The following is a 22,464-nucleotide window of genomic DNA, read 5'->3' as shown; positions in this document are numbered from 1 at the left end:
TTTGAACATCCTTTTACTTTGGGCCAGCTTTGGGAGCTGCTTAAATCAACATATTGATGCTGCACTTAGGAGCTTTTGACTCCATGAAATCCCCATGGATTGCTCTGCTTTTCAAATGTTTATGTCTGATTTTGCAGTTTTTCTCTTTAATCCTACATTTACTGACACTTCTAATTTCCTGCCTCCTTATTCTCCAATACTGCTATAAAAGAACACAAATTAGGTTTTCAAAGTTAGAATACTGCATTTAGTGAATAAATTCTGCCTGAAGACCTGACACTTCCATCTCTAGAGTGCCTTCAATGTATGGACTCTGCAACAGATGCTTTAGTTACCTTTCTAGGAGTTTGGCCTTTGTTGCCTTGGTCTCCGAAGACAGCCTCATTCTCTTAGATATATTTCATGTGCCAGTGCCCACAGTGTATTTATTAATAGTTTGACTTTGTCACAAGTTCTCATTTGGCAGTGATTTTCTTGTTTCACCACCATTGCTTTAGCATTGCCAAATGTAAATGGTCTATCTAGATTTTGTATAAAACAAAAACAAAACAAAACAAAAATAGCCACTCCCTCCAGGACCGGCCTGGAAATTGTTGGCACATGATAGCATCTATCTATGGATACTTCTGCCCTGAAATTAGAAGACCTCTGGGCAGGCCAAATTGTGCCCGAGGAGACTCAGTCTCTACGGCCAGCACCGTGTAAAGGAAAAGAGAGCTCAAAGCCTCCCAAACATGGGAAATAATTCAGTCAATTAAAAGAGTGGATTATGCATATGTAGCCTAAATGCAACTTATTTATAACCAAGGAAGAGAAGACCCACATTAGGTTGTAACATGAAAAATAACTCTGAATTTATATTGGGGAAAATGATAAATTCTTAAACGCCTTGCTCTGGGGATAAAAATGGCTCTTTCTGCCAGCTGTTGCTGGTGGGTGGGTGGGTGGATGGGCATCACATGGTTAATGAATTTGCTTTCGGTGGCTGCGTTAGATTCCCTCCTGCAGAACTTGCGCGTAGGCTGAACGTTCCAATCTGTTACCTCCGGTTTCCTCGTCCATCGCCTCGCCAGATGTCAGTCGCGGTGAGCAAGGGATTCCTGAACCAACGTGATACTGCGTGTTTGAGGTTATCCTTACTAGGGAGCCGCGCGTCATCTTCCATTTCCCCCGCATACTTAAAAGATTAAAGTTCACCTTGGACTAAGACCCCTACGGAGACTCATGCCTCTCGCCCCGAAATCCCTGGCGCTGGCAGTCTGCAAGCTCTGATCCCCACCCCGCCCCGCTCTGCGGCCTTCTGGGAAATGTAGTTGACGCCTCACACATCTCCGCCTTCAGGACCGGACCCGGCACTACAAGTCCCGATAGGCCTTGCGCGCCTCGCCGGCGCTCCCCGCCTCTGCGAGAGGAGGGCGAAGGCGCGGAAGGCGCGTCGGAACCCGCTGAGGAGGTTGTGGTGGCTGCAGCGGGCGACATGGACAACGCGGGGAAGGAGCGTGAGGCAGTGCAGCTGATGGCGGAGGCCGAGAAGCGAGTCAAGGCCTCCCACTCCTTCCTCCGAGGGCTGTTTGGGTGAGCACCAGACTGCGAGTGCCCTGAGTGGGGAGTCTCCCGTCGCGGGCCCCCTCCCCAGCCAGTTGCCCCCTTGCGTGTCCTGTTGAATCCCCTCTCTCCCCTGAGACGCCTGTGGGTCCTCATTTCCCCTGTATCTTCCGGACAGCTCCTAAGCCTTAGGGCATCCTAGAAGCACCCCCTCCAAGAATGCCCCGGTGGCTCTTAGAACCCCCGCCCTCTCTCCAGAGATGCCCTTGGGTCCCCAGACCTCACCCCCGTACCTCCTGGAACCTCCAGAATCTTTCGGGGTCCCTCAGCCCCCACACCGTCCAGACAGCCCCTGGGGTCCCCAGAGGGCCCCCACGCCCTCCACGCCCCCACCTGCCGGGTGTTATCTTTGGGTTGGTGGGGGGTGCCCCACCGTCTCACCTGGAGGGTGCTGTCGCCGCGGCTGCGGGACACATTTGTTCATTTCGCCATGGTTGAAGCTGCATCTCTAGGAGACCGGTGTTGGTGGGAGGCCAGCCCAGGAGGAGCCGAAGGGGCAGGTCCGGGGACACCCCCGCCCCCCCGCCCCGGCGCCTGACTCTTGCATCTGGGCGCCTCTGGCTGAGCGGTGGGCCCCGCGGAGCAGCAGACTGGCGTGGCGCCCCCATTCCAGAGATCGTCTGCGGATTTGCCTTGCGCCAAGTAGATATTTAATAAACGTTCGTTGGAGAACGAGTACGTTTCCTCAGCGTAGTATTTTTACTTCAGCAGAGATTGATGGGTTTGCCAGGGCCTGCTGTTTGATTAAGGATAACGCAGCTCCTGTCTAAGTAGGTGTCTTTTGGGAATCCCGTTAATTTTTTGTAATTCTCCCATGTTCTCCTAGGGAAGGTCTTAAATTCAGACTTAGCAAAAAGCAGAGCTTGCATTGACAGTTCTGGGCGGTTAAATATGTGAATGATTCAGCTGTTTAGGATTAGAGAGGCTGAAATTTCCTTGTGGTTTTTGTTGTTGTTTTTCTTTTTGAAAGTGAAAGATCTGCCGAGCAAGAGCATATTTTTATTTTTGAGAAGGACCAGTACTTAATCGTTCCATTATTAGACAGGTTTATTTCTGCTCTAAATTCAGTTTGGAATCTGTTTGTTTTACCACCAGGATTCTTTTGATTATAATAAAACACTACCATTGATACATCCCCAGGAAATGCTTAGACGCAGCTTTCATGCAGAGCACTGTAGTAGGATGGAAAGATGCGTAAAGGTAAGGGTTCCTATCTGCAGGAACCTCTCAAAGGGCATTTATCCTAGCTGGTTTCTAAATTTCTCATAGGATTTGTAGTTCCAAACATAGCAATTAATCACAAGTTCCCTCCTTTAAAAGTTACCCAGATATACAGTGATACTTAAGAAACACTGTTCCCCCTTTAAAAGTTACCCCGATATATGCTGTTACTTAAGGAGCACTACCTAATACTTGATGCTAACACCAAACAATAGCTCCTTTCTGTGATTCACAGCACATTTAAAATATATTCATATAAAATTTAATGTCCTAGCACTCCTGCCTAGAGGTGATCTTAATGTCACAGAAGATTCCAAGTCAGAATGTACTTCCCTGGAAGAGAATCTATAATTGGCAGAGGAAAACATTACAGCACTTGATACTGGTCTCGGGGAACCCTCCTTTTTGTGAAGAGGTGTTGTGTTTATTGTTTTTATGAAACTGGGCCAAGTCTTGAGCCAGTAATCCTAAAAGGATTTTAAAAAGGCTTTTATTTATAAACAAGCGTCTGTTTTCTCCTTGATTGTTGATCACCTGTTTCATTGACAGAAGGTATAGGAAGACTTTATTTAACCTTTGCCCTTTACAGTCAGTTTGCACAAAAGTAACTTCATCCTAGGCCTGGATATGGCAGGCCAGTTGATTGTCTTAGCTTTTGGAGGGGGCAGGGGGCGGGGGTGGCAAGGTATTTAGCCTTTCTGTGCATTAGTTTTGTCTGTTATAAAAAGGGATAATAATAATATATCTTACAGTGAGGGTTGAGTGAGTTTATGCTTGTAAAACATTTAGAACCATTGGAGATGGTGATTATGAAATATTAATTAGTATATTCATCAAAATTGTCAGGCACTACTTACCGAGGAAGCAAAGAGCCAGACAGATTAAGTGACTGCCAGAATTTCAGAGCCAAAGACCTTGAGGACTAGGTCTTTGGTCTTTTAATTAAAGATTTGAAAGAGCTTTGTACCATTTAAGTTTATTTATCCTATGGGGGACTGTGTTATTTTCAGTGAATGTTGGTTCCAGGAAAGTTTAGGGAAGAAGAGTACTCAGGGTTCTATGAGTTTTAATGGTATATAATTATTTGAAGCAAAAAACCAGGCCTAGTTTCTCTGTCAGTAACAATAGGAAGACTGATTCTGTATCAGTTTTAGATGTTTAGAATCTTCCAATGTATTTGGCATCATTTGTACTTCTCCTCATCCTTCTAGGCTGGAGCACATGTTAGTCCACCCTGCCACCCTTCCTTTGATATAGAAATTTTCCATCTACTTGTTATCCTTTCTTGAAACCACAGTGTAGTCCATCTCCCTGTGTCAGACTCCTGAATTCACTGAACATACATAACTGATGTGTATCATGAGTATCATCCAAGCCCAATGTAGTTAAGAGCTGACCAGTTAGTGCTTTAAAGGGAGCAGGTGCTACTGTTCTAAAGACATTGGCCACCATTAGAAGGTGCTCAGCATACTGTAGAGTACTTTGTATGGACTCATTCTCATAATCCAAACTGCAGATTAAAATGTATTAGGAGCTTAACTTCTTCACCCCCTGTTTATCCACCACCCACACAGGTTTTATGGCAATACTGTATTCTCTGTACTATTCTTTTTCTCTTCTTTGTTGCTTTCAGTAAGGTTAGTTGAAAATACACATTGTATATTCCTGAGGAAAGGTCAATCATGTATTCTGTGTAAAAGGCACAACAAGTCCCATTCTTGTCTCCAAGATGTTAGCGAACCACTGAGGGATGCCGCCATCACCAAATACCTATTATGCGTGTTCTGCTTTTCTCCTTGACTGCCAGTTTAGAAAGTCGTGTGTTTTTATAGCTGTAGTATTGAATTAAAATTTACTATTTCTGAAGAGCTTAGCACAGTATAGCAAAACTACCACCAAAAGAGCAGTGTTTTCATTTCATTTGTTCCCAGGGACGAGCTATGGAATTTTGTAGTTAATTTCAAATTCAATTATAGAATCTTAATGAACTGCCAGTAAGATCTTAAACTGGCCTGAGTGTGACGTAGTTTTGAATTGCTAAGGTCTCTCTTACTGTCTTTTCCTTGTTAATAGGAGGCCAGATTGGGGATAGCCTGCACAGTGCACATCACAGAGAATGGCTGCTTGAGAATGACAATTGGAAGATGTTCTGCATGGCTGCTCTCTTTGGGTTGTTGCCCAGCCATAAAGCTTGTAAAGAGCCATGAATTTGGCAGTGTCAAATTTAATGAAAGACCCTATTGGGTTATCTTGATGCTATTGAGTCTGTAATTTCTTAGCTATTTTTGAAAATTGGGAATATTTCGGGGCACCTGGGTGGCTCACTGGGTTAAGCCTGCCTTTGGCTCAGGTCATGATCTCAGGGTCCTGGGATCCAGCCCTGCATCTGGCTCTCTGCTCAGCAGGGGGCCTACCCCACCTCACGCCCACCCTGCACCCCCTGCCTCTTTGCTTGTGATCTGTCAAATAAATAAAATCTGTTTAAAAAAAAAGAAAATTATTATTTTCTTAAATTTTTATTTCTTAAATATTGTAGGCCATTAATTATGAGTATTCTTCACTCAGCCTTATTTCTACAAAGACTGTTTTTAAGTTTTGCCAAAATGTGGTAAGGACATATGATAGCATTAGGGGCACCTGGATGGCTCATTCAGTTAAGCAACCAACTCTTGGTTTTGGCTCAGGTCATGATCTCAGGGTGGTGGGATTGAGGCCTGAGTCAGGCTCCTTGCTGAGTGTGGAACCTGCTTGAGATTTTCTTCTTCTCTCTCCCACTGTCCCTCCCCACCACTCCTCTTTTAAAAAAAAAGGGGGGGGGTTGGTTTTGTTTTCTAGTTTTAGTGCCAAGTTATAGTTTGTGTATCAAATGATAAAATCGTTCTAGATTGGCCTATATTGTTTGCATTTGCAGTGTTCACCTCTGTTCTCTCATTGTTGTGAGCTCTGTGAGGTACACTTGTTTAGAAGAGGTAGGGAGGACCCATGGTGGTGTGTAGCTCCAGAATGTAAGCTCCTGGGGAGTCTGTCCTCTGTCATTGCTCTAACCCCACACCTCACTCGACCTGTGTCATGCAGTAGGCACTTAGTGGATATTGGTGGAGAGAATGTGTGAATCTTCCTATCATGCTGATTTTTTTTCTCTTTAGTTTTCAAGAGCAAAGGCAACAAAGTGAAGGGGAGTTCATGTCACTTCCTTCTATGTTTTACTTAAATATGTGTTTATTATAAATGTAGTAGCTTCTACATATGTGAGAAAAATGCAAGGACTATGGTAAAGTTCCAATTAAAAAGTAAAGTATTCCCTGAGTCTCCTCTCTCCTAAAGAAGAATGATACTCCCAAGAAGTAATGATTTTTAATTTCCTTTTAATTTTTCTGATGATTACCACTGTAATTCTAAATAATTTTGGAATACTTCTACTTCCTGATTTACTAATTTTAGACAATATCTATTGACTCTGCTAAAAATGATGAATAGTTGCATGGCCTTGTATTTTCTCTCTTACCTCTTGATTTTACTTAGTTAACTGTCAATCTCTGAATATTAATGTTTATATATGAATAACATTTAAATTGTAATTCTAGTTTTAATTTTTAAAAAGTTTTTTTAATTTTTAAAATTTTTTAAATTATAATTTTACAATTTAATTTTTTAAATTAAATTGTAGTTCTACTTTTAATTCTTTTTTCCAATGGTTCCCTGTTTCTGTGAGTTACGTAGTGGCCATGAATAGGTTGTCCAAACTGGGATATTTTCGAGCTGTCAGGAAGATGGGTGTAAGCCAAGGGTGTCTGTCCATCCAGCCAGGACACAGAATCATCCAAGTTCTAGTACTTTGCAATCTGTTCTTATGCTTCACTTCACTTTGATTAGATGGTAAGATCAGTAAAGCTTTTGTACCTTTAAAGCATTTTCAGTGACTAACACTTAGGGTTCATCCTTTAATCTTAAGCCTTTTCAGAATAGCTTTATTTTAGTTGTATCTCTCTTATTGAGCACACAGTTGGTTTTTGTTTTATGAGCAAATCTAAAAACCTTCAGTCCATTTACATTGTTTGTATGACTGGTATATAATTGGTTTTTAAATCTGTCATCCTGCTTTGTTATATTTATTATGTCTTTGTATTGATTATGTATGATGCTTTTATTTTCTTTCTTCAGGTGATCTCTTTTTTTTTTTTTTTAAGATTTTATTTATTTATTTATTTATTTGACAGAGAGGAAATGCTAGAAGTAGAATTTCAGAATGCTAACCATTTCTGTATTTAAATGGACTTACAAGTAACGGTAATTTAATTATAATTGAAATAACTAACATCATTATTTTCTTGGCTTAAAGTGCATATTCATGATAAGGAAGTCTCTGTCAACTTGTTTTAATGAGTGTTTTCATTAAATATTGAAGAGTTATATTTTAAAAAAGATTTTATTTGAGACAGAGGGAGAGAGAGAGCATGAGGGGTGGGGAGGGGCAGAGGGTGAGGGAGAAGCAGACTCCCTGCTGAGCAAAGAGCCAGACTTGGGGCTTGATTCAAGGATTCTGAGATCATTACCTGAGCTGAAGGCAGACTCTTAACCAATTGAGCCACCAGGTGTCCCAAGCTTACATTTTGAAGGCCTCTTTAGTATCTGTGGAGACAAACATGATTTTTCTCCTTAGTTACTAATATGTTAATGGATGTCCTCATATTAAACTGCTCTGGCATTCCTTCAATAACCCCTCTGGATTATGATATAATTTTTATTTTCTTAATGTGCTATTCGATTCTGTTTTTAATTCTTTTCTTTTGAATTATTTTCTTTATGGTTCTTTTGTGTATAGCCCATCAGGTTGATGTATCAATGTTACAGGTGCCTCATAAAAATAATGTAGAGATTTTCCTTTTAATCTCATGCTATGGTTTTGAAGGTTTAAGTGAACCCTCAAACGGACTTTTTTTTAATGTTCTTCAGTTCAGTAGTTTCTTCCCTCTGTCACTTCTGTGTTTTTGCATTTACCCTTCTTTCTTGATTCTTTCTATCTTTTTCCTCCAAACAACTAATATTTTTGACTTATGGGTTTTATTATTTTCCTGTTTTCTGCTTTTACCTCGATTGCTTTCTTCCATTTTCCCTTCTGGCTTTTTTGGAGTGAATGGAAGATGGTGTTTGTTTTTTTTTTCACTATTTTCATTATTGTATTTATATGGATCCGAATATTCATGGATGAATTTTCCTTTAAAACTGTATTAATGTTGGGGCGCCTGGGTGGCTCAGTGGGTTAAGCCGCTGCCTTCGGCTCAGGTCATGATCTCAGGGTCCTGGGATCGAGCCCCGCATCGGGCTCTCTGCTCAGCAGGGAGCCTGCTTCCTCCTCTCTCTCTCTGCCTGCCTCTCTGCCTATTTGTGATCTCTCTCTGTCAAATAAATAAATAAAATCTTTAAAAAAAATAAAATAAAACTGTATTACTGTTTTTAAATTGTATCCCCCCCATCTTGATATATAGTGTTTTTTATTGTAATTTGTTTCCTCTTTAGCCCAAGGGTTTATGGGTTGTGTTCGAAGTGGAGGTGCTTTGATTTCTAGTTTTCTTTCATTATAATCAGAGAACTTACTGAGGTTTTCTTTGCCCCTGATATATGATTGGTATTTATGAATGGTTCTTGCGCACTTGAAAAGAAGGCAGATGTTCTCTTATTGGAGTATATGCCTGGATAGAGATCCCTGAGATCTAGATATTGATTATGTTGTCAGGCCTTTCACATCTGTATTTATTTGTTGGCCACTTGACTTTCTTGAACCAAAAGGGGTCCAGTCAGATCTCCTTTTATAAATGCATTTCTGTCTGTCTTGCATTTCTTGTAGTTTCTGGTTTATAAAAGTGGCTACTTATATTTTGGTAAGTAGATATTCACAATTAATATAATTTTGTTAGGAATTGTATCTTTAGCATTAGCAAGTGAATTTCATTTTTTCATTTGGTATTTTTGAGCTCAAATTCTGCCTTGTCTAATACTGGAGTAGCAGTTCTTGCTTTTTTATTATTTGCATTTGCCTGCTTGAGGACCCTATTATGTAAAAGGATTATACATTAGGCCTGCTGCCATGTGACCTGTGCTGTCTGGCTCTGGGCAAAGTGCACTTCCCTTCCCCATTGAGTCTTCTCTGGCCCATGACTGACTTTGAGGGAGTGTGTGGAAGGGGGATGCACACTTTACTTGAGCAGAAGCTACAGGGGTCATCCCTTGCCCTGGTTTAAAAAAAAAAAAAAGAAAGGAAAAAAAAAGAGTACTCCAGATAGGGCTACATGCCAGAATAGAGAGATGACACATGGAGAAAGAACAAGCACAACTGGCCTGCAGTTATAGGTAAACTGAGTGAGAGAGAAGCCTTTGAAGATTTGAGGGTTATTTGTTGTTGCAACAAATTGAAGTTGGTAGATATATGTGGTATACTTGTGATGATCTCTTTATTTAATCTTAAGCCTTTTCAGAATAGCTTTATTTTAATTGTATCTCTCCTATTGAGCACACAGTTGGCTTTTATTTTATGAGCAAATCTAAAAACCTTCAGTCCATTTACATTGTTTGTATGACTGGTATATAATTGGTTTTTAAATCTGTCATCCTCCTTTGTTATATTTGTCTTTGTATTGATTATGTATGATGCTTTCATTTTCTTTCTTCAGGTGATCTCTTTTTTTTTTTTTTTAAGATTTTATTTATTTATTTATTTGATAGAGAGAGAGAGAGAGAGAGATAGCAAGGGAAAGAACATGTGCAGAAAGTGGGAGAGGGAGAGAAGCAGGCTCCCTGCCCAGCAGGAAGCCAGATGCCGGTCTTGACCCCAGGACTCTGGGATCTTGACCCAAGCTGAGCTAAAGGCAGACACCCAACAACTGAGCCACCCAGGCACCCCCATGTGATCTCTTTTCTGTGCATTTTTTTGGAGGGGGGGAATTTTGTATTTTTGTTCTACTGGTAACCTTTATACTATGAATCTTTTTTAATGCCCTTAGCTCAGGTAGGCATTTAGTATTTGTTTGATGTGGAAAACACCCTTTACCTCTGTGCCAGTCCCTGAGCTTGTTCTAAATTTTTCCCTCTGTCCAGCGTATGTGTGTGGAAGGACAGGGTTCAGTTATTTGTACTTTATTGGAACAGATGTCTCCATTTTATTTTTCTACCCTGTCTCTACATTTTTTCTCTTCTCTTTGATCTGTAGTAAAACATATTCAATGCCCCCACCACCAGCCTTTTCACTGATGTTCCTTAGTCATCTCCGTAGTTGGAAGCCAATATGGTATTCCTTAAGTCCTTGCTTCCATCAGTAGTACTTATTTGTTGACTTGGCTGACTGTGTGATCTTTTCTTCCCTTGAGTTTCTTCAAAAATATTGTTCCCCTGTCAACTTGCTTTGTAGGTTGTCTTCCTTTGTATGTTGGTGCTGAAGTCTAAATCAAGCTAACCTGATTTTCTTAATTTTGTAAGTGACTTTGCCTGGAAGCCTAAAGATTTTCTTGATTTATAAAATCTGATAGTCTTGAGGTGCCTGGGTGCCTCAGTGGCTTAACCCTCTGCTTTTGGCTCAGGTCATGATCTCAGGGTCCTGGGATAGAGCCCCACATCCGCACATCCGGCTCTGCTCAGTGGGGAGCCTGCTTCCCCGCCTCTCTCTCCCTGCCTCTCTGCCTACTTGTGATCTCTCTCTCTCTGTGTCAAATAAATTAGTAAAGTCTTTTTAAAAAATCTTTTAAAAAAATCTAATAGTGTTACTAGATGTGTTTCACTGGGTCAGTTTTCCTAGTACATGACGGACCCTTTCAGTATTTAGATTCACATCTTATTTTGTTTATATAAAATTTTCTGAAATTAGATTTTTAAATATTATTTCAATATTTTCTTTTGTTTTACTCCTATTTTCAGATACTATGTTTATCCTATCACTTTTTCTTGAATCCATTTTCTTCCCTTATTTCACTTCCATGCTCTTGGCTGTTTTCATTTTTCTCCTCAGTATTAATAGAATTTGTTCTCCCCATAGGTATGTTCTAGATGAGACTTTACTTCTGAGATGACTTGGTCTTTTTCTTTCTTTTCTTCTAGAATTTGAAATAGGAGTTCATGGTCTTATTTTTGGTGTACATGTAGGGAAGGAAGAACTTCACCTTTGTTCTCTACTCTCCTAGGTTCTCCAGACAGACTAACAAGAAAAAGTAGTTTATTGAACACAGGTAGCAATGAGTAACTCAGAGGAGTAATTAGAACTGGGCTTATAGCGCCTAACAAAGAACGAGGTATTTATAGAGAAGTGTCAGAACAAAAGGTTTTAGTCTTCTAAGGAGGCAAACTGGAAAACAAAGGAGTAAAGTTTGTGCACGCTCATTTCTGTATGAACTTTCCATCTGCTTCATGACCATAAAACTTTCCCAAGAGAGGGGATTATGGCAGTCCTCATTTCTTAGAAATTTCTGTGTTTAGTCAAATGGGGAAGCTCTTAGAAGGTGTCTTTCTGGATCTGCTACTCTCGTTTTCCTCCAGCTCAAAATAATCTTTATGCCAAAGTGGTGTATTTTGGGGTGGCATATTCTGGTCCCCTGCATGCTCTTGCATTCTGAGTTTTAAGTTTCTGGCCTGTGATGTAGTTTCATATCTATAAATGTTTGTTTAATAATATTTAAATTATACGGAATTGTTTTTGTCTGCTTTGTGGTAGTTTGAGGGAACATTTTTGTCAGTTGCAAAGGTTTTATTCTTAATTCTTACATGGTAGCTTTGTATGGTTGCTGCTTGCCTTCTTCTGTTTAGAGTGTGTTGGATTTTCTTGGGATCATAATAGCATGTGTTTCTGTAATGGGAGATGAAGGGTTTGGGTGCTTTCACAGGTTTCTTTCTTAATTTAAATCCTCTCTTCCATAGATACCGTTAAGGACTTTTTTTTTTTTTTAATATAATTTTTTATTTTTTATAAACATATATTTTTATCCCCAGGGGTACAGGTCTGTGAATCACCAGGTTTACACACTTCACAGCGCTCACCAAAACACATACCCTCCCCAATGTCCATAATACCACGCCCTTCTCCCAAACCCCTTCCCCCCAACAACCCTCAGTTTGTTTTGTGAGATTCAGAGTCACTTATGGTTTGTCTCCCTCCCAATCCCATCTTCTTTCATTTATTCTTCTCGTACCCACTTAAGCCCCCATGTTGCATCACCACTTCCTCATATCAGGGAGATCATATGATAGTTGTCTTTCTCCGCTTGACTTATTTCGCTAAGCATGATACGCTCTAGTTCCATCCATGTTTTCGCAAATGGCAAGATTTCATTTCTTTTGATGGCTGCATAGTATTCCATTGTGTATATATACCACATCTTCTTGATCCATTCATCTGTTGATGGACATCTAGGTTCTTTCCATAGTTTGGCTATTGTGGACATTGCTGCTATAAACATTCGAGTACACGTGCCCCTTTGGATCACTACGTTTGTATCTTTAGGGTAAATGCCCAATAGTGCAATTGCTGGGTCATAGGGCAGTTCTATTTTCAACATTTTGAGGAACCTCCATGCTGTTTTCCAGAGAGGTTGCACCAGCTTGCATTCCCACCAACAGTGTAGGAGGGTTCCCCTTTCTCCGCATCCTCGCCAGCATCTGTCATTTCCTGACTTGTTGATTTTAGCCATTCTGACTGGTGTGAGGTGATATCGCATTGTGGTTTTGATTTGTATTTCCCTGATGCCGAGTGATATGGAGCACTTTTTCATGTGTCTGTTGGCCATCTGGATGTCTTCTTTGCAGAAATGTCTGCTCATGTCCTCTGCCCATTTCTTGATTGGATTATTTGTTCTTTGGGTGTTGAGTTTGCTAAGTTCTTTATAGATTCTGGACACTAGTCCTTTATCTGATATGTCGTTTGCAAATATCTTCTCCCATTCTGTCAGTTGTCTTTTGATTTTGTGAACTGTTTCCTTTGCTGTGCAAAAGCTTTTTATCTTGATGAAATCACAATAGTTCATTTTTGCCCTTGCTTCCCTTGCCTTTGGCGTTGTTCCTAGGAAGATGTTGCTGCGGCTGAGGTCAAAGAGGTTGCTGCCTGTGTTCTCCTCAAGGATTTTGATGGATTCCTTTCGCACATTGAGGTCCTTCATCCATTTTGAGTCTATTTTTGTGTGTGGTGTAAGGAAATGGTCCAATTTCATTTTTCTGCATGTGGCTGTCCAATTTTCCCAGCACCATTTATTGAAGAGGCTGTCTTTTTTCCATTGGACATTCTTTCCTGCTTTGTCGAAGATGAGTTGACCATAGAGTTGAGAGTCTATTTCTGGGCTCTCTATTCTGTTCCATTGATCTATGGGTCTGTTTTTGTGCCAGTACCATGCTGTCTTGATGATGACAGCTTTGTAATAGAGCTTGAAGTCCGGGATTGTGATGCCACCAACGTTGGCTTTCTTTTTCAATATCCCTTTAGCTATTCGAGGTCTTTTCTGGTTCCATATACATTTTAGAATTATTTGTTCCATTTCTTTGAAAAAGATGGATGGTACTTTGATAGGAATTGCATTAAATGTGTAGATTGCTTTAGGTAGCATAGACATTTTCACAATATTTATTCTTCCAATCCAGGAGCATGGAACATTTTTCCATTTCTTTGTGTCTTCCTCAATTTCTTTCATGAGTACTTTATAGTTTTCTGAGTTTAGATTCTGTGTCTCTTTGGTTAGGTTTATTCCTAGGTATCTTATGGTTTTGGGTGCAATTGTAAATGGGATTGACTCCTTAATTTCCCTTTCTTCTGTCTTGCTGTTGGTATAGAGAAATGCAACTGATTTCTGTGCATTGATTTTATATCCTGACACTTTACTGAATTCCTGTATAAGTTCTAGCAGTTTTGGAGTGGAGTCTTTTGGGTTTTCCACATATAGTATCATATCATCTGCGAAGAGTGATAATTTGACTTCTTCTTTGCCGATTTGGATGCCTTTAATTTCCTTTTGTTGTCTGATTGCTGAGGCTAGGACCTCTAGTACTATGTTGAATAGCAGTGGTGATAATGGACATCCCTGCCGTGTTCCTGACCTTAGTGGAAAAGCTTTCAGTTTTTCTCCATTGAGAATGATATTTGCGGTGGGTTTTTCATAGATGGCTTTGATGATATTGAGGTATGTGCCCTCTATCCCTACACTTTGAAGAGTTTTGATCAGGAAGGGATGCTGTACTTTGTCAAATGCTTTTTCAGCATCTATTGAGAGTATCATATGGTTCTTGTTCTTACTTTTATTGATGTGTTGTATCACATTGACTGATTTGCGGATGTTGAACCAACCTTGCAGCCCTGGAATAAATGCCACTTGGTCGTGGTAAATAATCCTTTTAATGTACTGTTGAATCCTATTGGCTAGTATTTTGTTGAGTATTTTCGCATCTGTGTTCATCAAGGATATTGGTCTATAGCTCTCTTTTTTGGTGGGATCCTTGTCTGGTTTGGGGATCAAGGTGATGCTGGCCTCATAAAATGAGTTTGGAAGTTTTCCTTCCATTTCTATTTTTTGGAACAGTTTTAGGAGAATAGAAATTAGTTCTTCTTTAAATGTTTGGTAGAATTCCCCCGGGAAGCCGTCTGGCCCTGGGCTTTTGTTTGTTTGGAGATTTTTAATGACTGTTTCAATCTCCTTACTGGTTATGGGTCTGTTCAGGCTTTCTATTTCTTCCTGGTTCAGTTGTGGTAGTTTATATGTTTCTAGGAATGCATCCATTTCTTCCAGATTGTCAAATTTATTGCCGTAGAGTTGCTCATAGTATGTTCTTATAATAGTTTGTATTTCTTTGGTGTTAGTTGTGATCTCTCCTCTTTCATTCATGATTTTATTTATTTGGGTCCTTTCTCTTTTCTTTTTGATAAGTCTGGCCAGGTGTTTGTCAATTTTATTAATTCTTTCAAAGAACCAGCTCCTACTTTCGTTGATTTGTTCTATTGTTTTTTTGGTTTCTATTTCATTGATTTCTGCTCTGATCTTTATGATTTCTCTTCTCCTGCTAGGCTTAGGGTTTCTTTCTTGTTCTTTCTCCAGCTCCTTTAGGTGTAGGGTTAGATTGTGTACCTGAGACCTTTCTTGTTTCTTGAGAAAGGCTTGTACCGCTATATATTTTCCTCTCAGGACTGCCTTTGTTGTGTCCCACAGATTTTGAACCGTTGTATTTTCATTATCATTTGTTTCCATGATTTTTTTCAATTCTTCTTTAATTTCCCGGTTGACCCATTCATTCTTTAGAAGGATGCTGTTTAGTCTCCATTTATTTGGGTTCTTACCAAACTTCCTTTTGTGGTTGAGTTCTAGCTTTAGAGCATTGTGGTCTGAAAATATGCAGGGAATGATCCCAATCTTTTGATACCGGTTGAGTCCTGATTTAGGACCCAGGATGTGATCTATTCTGGAGAATGTTCCATGTGCACTAGAGAAGAATGTGTATTCTGTTGCTTTGGGATGAAATGTTCTGAATATATCTGTAATGTCCATCTGGTCCAGTGTGTGGTTTAAGGCCTTTATTTCCTTGCTGATCTTTTGCTTGGATGATCTGTCCATTTCAGTGAGGGGAGTGTTAAAGTACCCTACTATTATTGTATTATTGTTGATGTGTTTCTTTGATTTTGTTATTAATTGGTTTATATAGTTGGCTGCTCCCACGTTGGGGGCATAGATATTTAAAATTGTTAAATCTTCTTGTTGGACAGACCCTTTGAGTATGATATAGTGTCCTTCCTCATCTCTTATTATAGTCTTTGGCTTAAAATCTAATTGATCTGATATAAGGATTGCCACTCCTGCTTTCTTCTGATGTCCATTAGCATGGTAAATTCTTTTCCACCCCCTCACTTTAAATCTGGAGGTGTCTTCGGGTTTAAAATGAGTTTCTTGGAGGCAACATATAGATGGGTTTTGTTTTTTTATCCATTCTGATACCCTGTGTCTTTTGACAGGGGCATTTAGCCCATTAACATTCAGGGTAACTATTGAGAGATATGAATTTAGTGCCATTGTATTGCCTGTAAGGTGACTGTTACTGTATATGGTCTCTGTTCCTTTCTGATCTACCACTTGTAGGCTCTCTCTTTGCTTAGAGGACCCTTTCAAGATTTCCTGTAGAGCTGGTTTGGTGTTTGCAAATTCTTTCAGTTGTTGTTTGTCCTGAAAGCTTTTAATCTCTCCTTCTATTTTCAATGATAGCCTAGCTGGATATAGTATTCTGGGCTGCATGTTTTTCTCATTTAGTGCTCTGAAAATATCATGCCAGCTCTTTCTGGCCTGCCAGGTCTCTGTGGATAAGTCAGCTGCCAATCTAGTATTTTTACCATTGTATGTTACAGACTTCTTTTCCCGGGCTGCTTTCAGGATTTTCTCTTTGTCACTGAGACTTGTAAATTTTACTATTAGGTGACGGGGTGTGGGCCTATTCTTATTGATTTTGAGGGGTGTTCTCTGAACCTCCTGAATTTTGATGCTCGTTCCCTTTGCCATATTGGGAAATTCTCCCCAATAATTCTCTCTAGTATACCTTCTGCTCCCCTCTCTCTTTCTTCTTCTTCTGGAATCCCAATTATTCTAATGTTGTTTCGTCTTATGGTGTCACTTATCTCTCGAATTCTCCCCTCGTGGTCCAGTATCTGTTTGTCCCTCTTTTGCTCAGCTTCTTTATTCTCTGTCATTTGGTCTTCTATATCACTAATTCTTTCTTCTGCCTCATTTATCCTAGCAGTGAGAGCCTCCATTTTTGATTGCACCTCATTAATAGCTTTTTTGATTTCAACTTGGTTAGATTTTAGTTCTTTTATTTCTCCAGAAAGGGCTTTTATATCTCTCGAGAGGGTTTCTCTAATATCTTCCATGCCTTTTTCGAGCCCGGCTAGAACCTTGAGAATTGTCATGCTGAAGTCTAGATCTGACACATTACCAATGTCTGTATTGATTAGGTCCCTAGCCTTCGGTACTGCCTCTTGTTCTTTTTTTTGTGTTGAATTTTTCCGTCTTGTCATTTTGTCCAGAGAAGAGTATATGAGGGGGCAAGTAAAATACTAAAAGGGTGGCAACAACCCCAGGAAAAAATGCTTTAACCAAATTAGAGGAGATCCCAAATCGTGAGGGGGGAGAAAGGGGATAAAAAGAGGTTCAAAAAGGAAGAAAGAAAAAAAAAAAAAAAGAAAAGAATTTAAAAAAAAAAGAAAACACCTTTCAGAAAGTGGTTGTTTTCTGTTTCCAGAATTGCTGTTCTTCTTCTCTTCGATCTGCCGATGGATTTTCAGGTGTTTGCAGTCTTTAGATAAGCTATCTAGCTGATCTCCGGCTAGCTGAAGTAGTCTCGGCCTGCTACTTCTCTGCCATCTTGACTCCTCCCCCCCCCTTTTTTTTTTTTTATTGAAAAGTGTTAGGGAGGAGTGCTAGGGGTGTGGTGTGACTCTTGGTACTGTGATACTCCTTTGTTTCACAGGACTCTTAGTTTATTTCTATCACTGGTTTTCTTTCCTTTCACTACCAAGCTTCCATGGAGCTGCCTCTGCCTCTCCCAGAAGCCAGTTCTTCTGGAGGCCACCACCTCTAGCCACGTTTTCCTTGCATTTCCCTAGTTCTAGTGCTCTAGTGGCTGTGATGTTGTGATGTAATAAGAAATGTATATTTTTTCTTCATCCTTGGTTCCTGGCACAGAACTTGTAAAGCACTTGTGGGATCCTCAGTGATAAGAGTGAGAGAAGGATCTTCTGTATCATAATAAACCCCTTTCAACATTACTAAAGTTTTTGCTAATGAGGTGACTGTTGTTGGGGCCCTAGGTGGCTTCAGAATGAGGGCTGGTCCTCAGAGGAGCCAACCATATAGTTAGAGGGTTGGAACTTTCAGCCCCACCCCCAAACCTTCCCAGGAGAGAAGAAGGGTTGGGGATTGAATTGATCACCAGTGGTCAGTGATTTAATTAGTCATGCCTATGTAGTGAAGAATCTTCCCAGAACCTTAAATGGTGGGTTCAGAGAGCTTCTGGGATGGTGAACATATGGAGGTATTGGGAGGTGGTGCCCCTGGAGAGGGTATAGATGCTCCTTGTACTCCTTCCAATATACCTTGCCCTGTGCATCTCTTCCATTAGCTGTTTCTGAGTTACATCGTTTGTGATCTTAAGAAAATGTTTTCCTGAGTTCTGTGAGTTCTTGAAAATTAATCATATTTGAGGAGGGGGTTGTGGGAACTCATTTTTAGCCAAGTTAGAGATGTGAGTACCTTGAGGACCCATTACTTGAGAATGTTGTCTGAAGTAGGGGCAGTCTTGTGGGACTGGCCCCTTATCATGTTGGGTTTGCATTGACTCTGGGTAGTGTCACAGTTGAATTGAATTGTAAGACACCTAGTTGGTGCCTGCAGAGAACTGGAGAATTAGATGTGGAAAACCCACATGTTTGGTGTCAAAAGTGTTGTGAGTAGGGAAATAGCATTTCTGTTAATGGAGATATTTTAAACAGAGTTTGAATTTTTCTCTCCTTTCTGGATACTTTTTGTGTTTGCTTTTCAGTTTGGATGATAAATGGGAAAACTTCCCAAAAAATGTAATGTGGGTAATTTCTTCCACGCAGATCCTGAATGGTCAGCATTGTTACTGAGACCTGTGTGCCAGGCCCTGTTCTGGTTTCTGTCCCTAGGGTCAGCCTAAGGGCTAAAGTAATGTTACTCAAAGATAGTGAAAGTAAGGAGCTGTCCTGGTTGGTGAGGTCTTCTCCCACGGGTCCCAGGCATTCGGAAAAGTTATCCCTGTTTGCAGTCCTCTGATGTAGTTTGACATCCATTCAGGATACTTCGATTATAATAGAGTTGAATTTTGTCTCTAGTTCTGCTTTCACACCGAAACAGCACTATCAGTGTCATTTTTTATATTTCTTCTCTGCTACTCTGTGATTTTAGAAGCAACTTTGCTTCTCCCTCAGCAGTTGCCTCCTTTTCTTTTGGGTACATCTCATTGTGGGTGCTGTTAGTCCCCATCATGCTACTTTAACGTCCCCCTCTTCTCACCCACAGTCCTAGAAGAGCATGTACTATGATTGCCAGTGTTTTGTAGTACTCCAAAAATAGTTCTTATTCAGGATGAGGAAAAATCAAGACTTTAGATTATTTGAGGATTAATTTGTTTTTAAAAAATCAATAACTGATCTGCGTTTAGATGTTATGGGAGTTCATTGAAATAATGGGCTGTAGTTTCCTAGGCTGGATTCTCCTCCCCGTGCCCCCCAGCATCTGAATCGGAACAGACAGGGTGGGATTGTGAAGAGAAGGAGGGACTTGCAGGCTGGGCTCAAGGTACAGCTCTGTGGTTCACTGGCTCCTGGTGGGACATGTTGGGGCTCTCACCATGTTTCTTCAGTGGAACATGGGAGGTGGGATGGGCACTCAGATCTTTTCCAAGCACTGAAGTTAAATATTTTTTCCTCGGTATTCTGATCTCTTCATGGGTGAGAACATTTTTTTTTTTCTTAGTGTTTTCTGACACTGATCTCAGTGAGTGTCTCCTGAATAAGCAGTGTCAAGAAGGGAAGGGAGTCCGCCTTGCCCCTGGAATCGAGAGTTGGTGGAGTCAACTGAGGCTGCATGGGTGGGATAGTGATGGTGGTGGCAGTGGTGATGGTGATGGAGGTGATGGTGGTGGCAGTGGTGGTTCTTAGGCTGGTCAGTTTCCTTTTGTAGTGCAGAAGGCGTTTTCTTCAAACGTCTGGTAGCATAATCTCCCCAAATAGTTAAGTATGGCTCAGTTTAGCTTCTCTTAATGTCAGTTTAGTGCCCTGTACTTATATTTATATCACTTTATAATGTAGATTCCCTCTTAGAACTTAATTCTCTTTTCAAGGATCTTATACCTCACTTATGGAGGCTTTGAATAATAACCATTTGAATTATATGAACATAAGTTCTGAGTATCTGGCCTTAAAATTCAGAAACATTAACTTTCACATGAATAGAACACAGTAGGCATTTGGAATGATTTCAGAAGTACATTTCTTCATAAGTTGTTAAAGTTATGTTTTGTTTATGACAAGTGAGTTTTTCTAGTGCTTATAAAATGAGTATACTTCTCAAGATTCTATTTTAGGAGAGGGGAGTGTTTTAGTTTTTATAAAAATATATTCATTATTTTTATAATGATCACTGAACATGACATCAGGTTCAGCGCCACCACTGACCTTGACTGGATGAACTTGGGTGAGCCATTGACCTCCATATACTGTTTTGTTTTTTCTTTTTTTAGTTTTATTTAGTTATTTGAGAGAGAGCACAAGCAGAATAAGAAGGAGAAGCAGGCTCCCCACTAAGCAGGGAGCCTGACGAGGGGCTCAATCCTAAAACCAGGGCTCAATCCCAAGACCCCTAGATCATGATCTGAGCCAGGCATCTGCAGATAGAATTTTCTCTTCTGTCAAATGGATTTAGCATCTTTCACTGTGGTTGTAATAATGATGGAAATGACATAACACATGTGGAACTATCCAGCATAAAACCTAGCATAATGTAGGCGTTCTATTATTCCTAGCTGAATCTGTCTCCAAAAATAATAGGGTAAAGTACATTTTAATTAAGCTAGTTTTATTTGGAAACCTTTAATAAGAATGATTGAACTATAATTACAGTGTAAGATTCCTGGTACACTTTAGAAAAATAAGACAAGAAAGTGGTAAGCCTTTGCTTGCTCCAGGGAATTATGGATGGCTAAGATAAAAAACTTAGGAATTTTCCATTGGGGTAATTAGCTAATTGTTTTATTGTTGTTTTAATATATAAGGATGTGATTGAAAGAAAGCTTTGCTAATTCTGACAATATATTTTTGGTGTGGCTTGTCGCCATCCTGTCATTCACTGTGTGACATAGCCCCAAAAGGTTGTTTTTTTTTTTTTTCTTTTTTTGTGTGTGGGGTGAGGAAGAGAGTGGTACAGCTTTATATATAATAAGTACTGTATAATTCATCCATTTAAAGTGTCCAGTTCAATAGTTTTTACCATAGTCACAAAGCTGTGCATCCATCATAATCCAATTTTAGAACATTCTCATTGCCACCAAAAGAAACTCTACTCTCCGTGCTCCTGCCCATTTTTCTCCCACACTCTAGGCAACCCACTAATCTGTTTTCTTTCTCTATAGATTTGCTTACTCTGAAATGATATCTTATAATATGCTCATGGCTTCTTTCATTTAACATAATGCTCTCAAGGCTTATCCTCATTAGAGCTTTAGAGTACTTCATTTCTTTTTATTGTCCAATATTCCATTGTGTGCATATACCACGTTTTTTTTTATCTTCTCATCAGTTGATGGACATTTAGGTTGTTCCCACTTTTGGGCAGTTATGAATAATGCTAGGGTGAATGTTTGTATACAAGTTTTTGTATGGGCATAGTCTTTTCATTTCTCTTGGGTGTGTACCACTGGGTCATATAGTAACTCTACGTTTAACCTTTTGAGCAACTGGGGCGCCTGGGTGGCTCAGTGGGTTAAAGCCTCTGCTTTTGACCCAGGGCATGATCCCAGGGTCCTGGGATCGAGCCCCATCCGGCTCTCTGCTCAGCAGGGAGCCTGCTTTCCTTCCTCTCTCTCTGCCTGCCTCTCTGCCTACTTGTGATCTCTGTCAAATAAATTTTAAAAAAAGAAAAAAAAAACTTCCTCGGAAGTATGATTTGAGCAACTAACTAAATGTGGCTGCAGCATTTTACATTTGTACCAACAGTATAGGAGGGTTACAATTTCTTTACATCCTCCCTAACATTTGTTATTATCTGTCTTTTGATTCTAGCCATCCTAACAGGTGTGAAATGGGATATCATTTGTGGTTTTGATTTGCATTTCCCTGATTACTAATGATGTTGAATAACTTTTCATGTGCTTATTGGCTGTTTGTGTATCTTCTTTGAGGAAATGTCTAATCAGATCCTTTGCCTATTTTTTTTTAAATTATTAAGTCATTTCTTTTTTTATTGAGTTGTAAGAGTTCATTACACATTCCAGATATAAGTCCCTTCCTTAGCAGACAGGCATGTTCCTTATTTGTACAAATATGCCCAAAAGTCTTTATGCCTTAGTACCTGCACATAATTATAATAATCATCTTGATTGAGTACGGACTCTGGGTTAAGCCCTGCAGCGGCCACTATATATGGATTATTTCCATTGATCTTTATAATGACCCACAAGTAGATATTCTGCTATCTACTGTTTACACATGCAAAAACTTGAGGCCCAGAGAAGTAGTTACCGCCTAAGGTGTGAGTCACACTGGAGTCAGTGTACTGCACCGGAGGTATACTGACACAGAATTGTCTATGTCCCTCTGCTAGAGCTCAGACTCTCTTTGAGTTTCTGATATATGCATATGTGCTCACTGTTGTTCATATTGTGCCCACTCTCCAAGGGTCAACCTTGATCTCCCCTTTCTCTTAGTCCTTGTGTCCTTAAACCACTCTGAATTCTTCACTGCATATGGTGTTTTATCTTCATTCTTTGGTTATTTATGTTTATAGTATAGATCGACAAGGTAGAGAAACATCATTTATAAAAGGGTCTTCGTTTAGCTTAGGAAGAACAAAGGCTGAATTAGAAAACTCTGGTGCATGTTACAGAGGATTATTTTTGCCTTTG

At 40.0% G+C, this 22,464-nt stretch overlaps 1 protein-coding gene across 1 annotated transcript in view; it reads left to right on the top strand.

Moving 5' to 3' along the window:
- Positions 1 to 1,394: 1,394 nt before the first annotated feature.
- Positions 1,395 to 22,464, top strand: part of NAPB (NSF attachment protein beta) — a 50,908-nt gene continuing 29,838 nt past the window's right edge. The window contains exon 1 of the mRNA XM_004754105.3: positions 1,395 to 1,575. Within this exon, the coding sequence (XP_004754162.1) occupies positions 1,478 to 1,575 (98 nt within the window). The 5' untranslated portion in view covers positions 1,395 to 1,477. The remainder of the gene's footprint in view (positions 1,576 to 22,464) is intronic.

This window comes from Mustela putorius, unplaced genomic scaffold (assembly GCF_011764305.1).
Source record: "Mustela putorius furo isolate JIRA1106 unplaced genomic scaffold, ASM1176430v1.1 tig00000253_pilon_pilon_pilon, whole genome shotgun sequence".
In the NCBI taxonomy this organism is placed as follows: Eukaryota; Metazoa; Chordata; class Mammalia; order Carnivora; family Mustelidae; genus Mustela; species Mustela putorius.
This window is presented reverse-complemented; position numbering and strand designations above follow the sequence as displayed.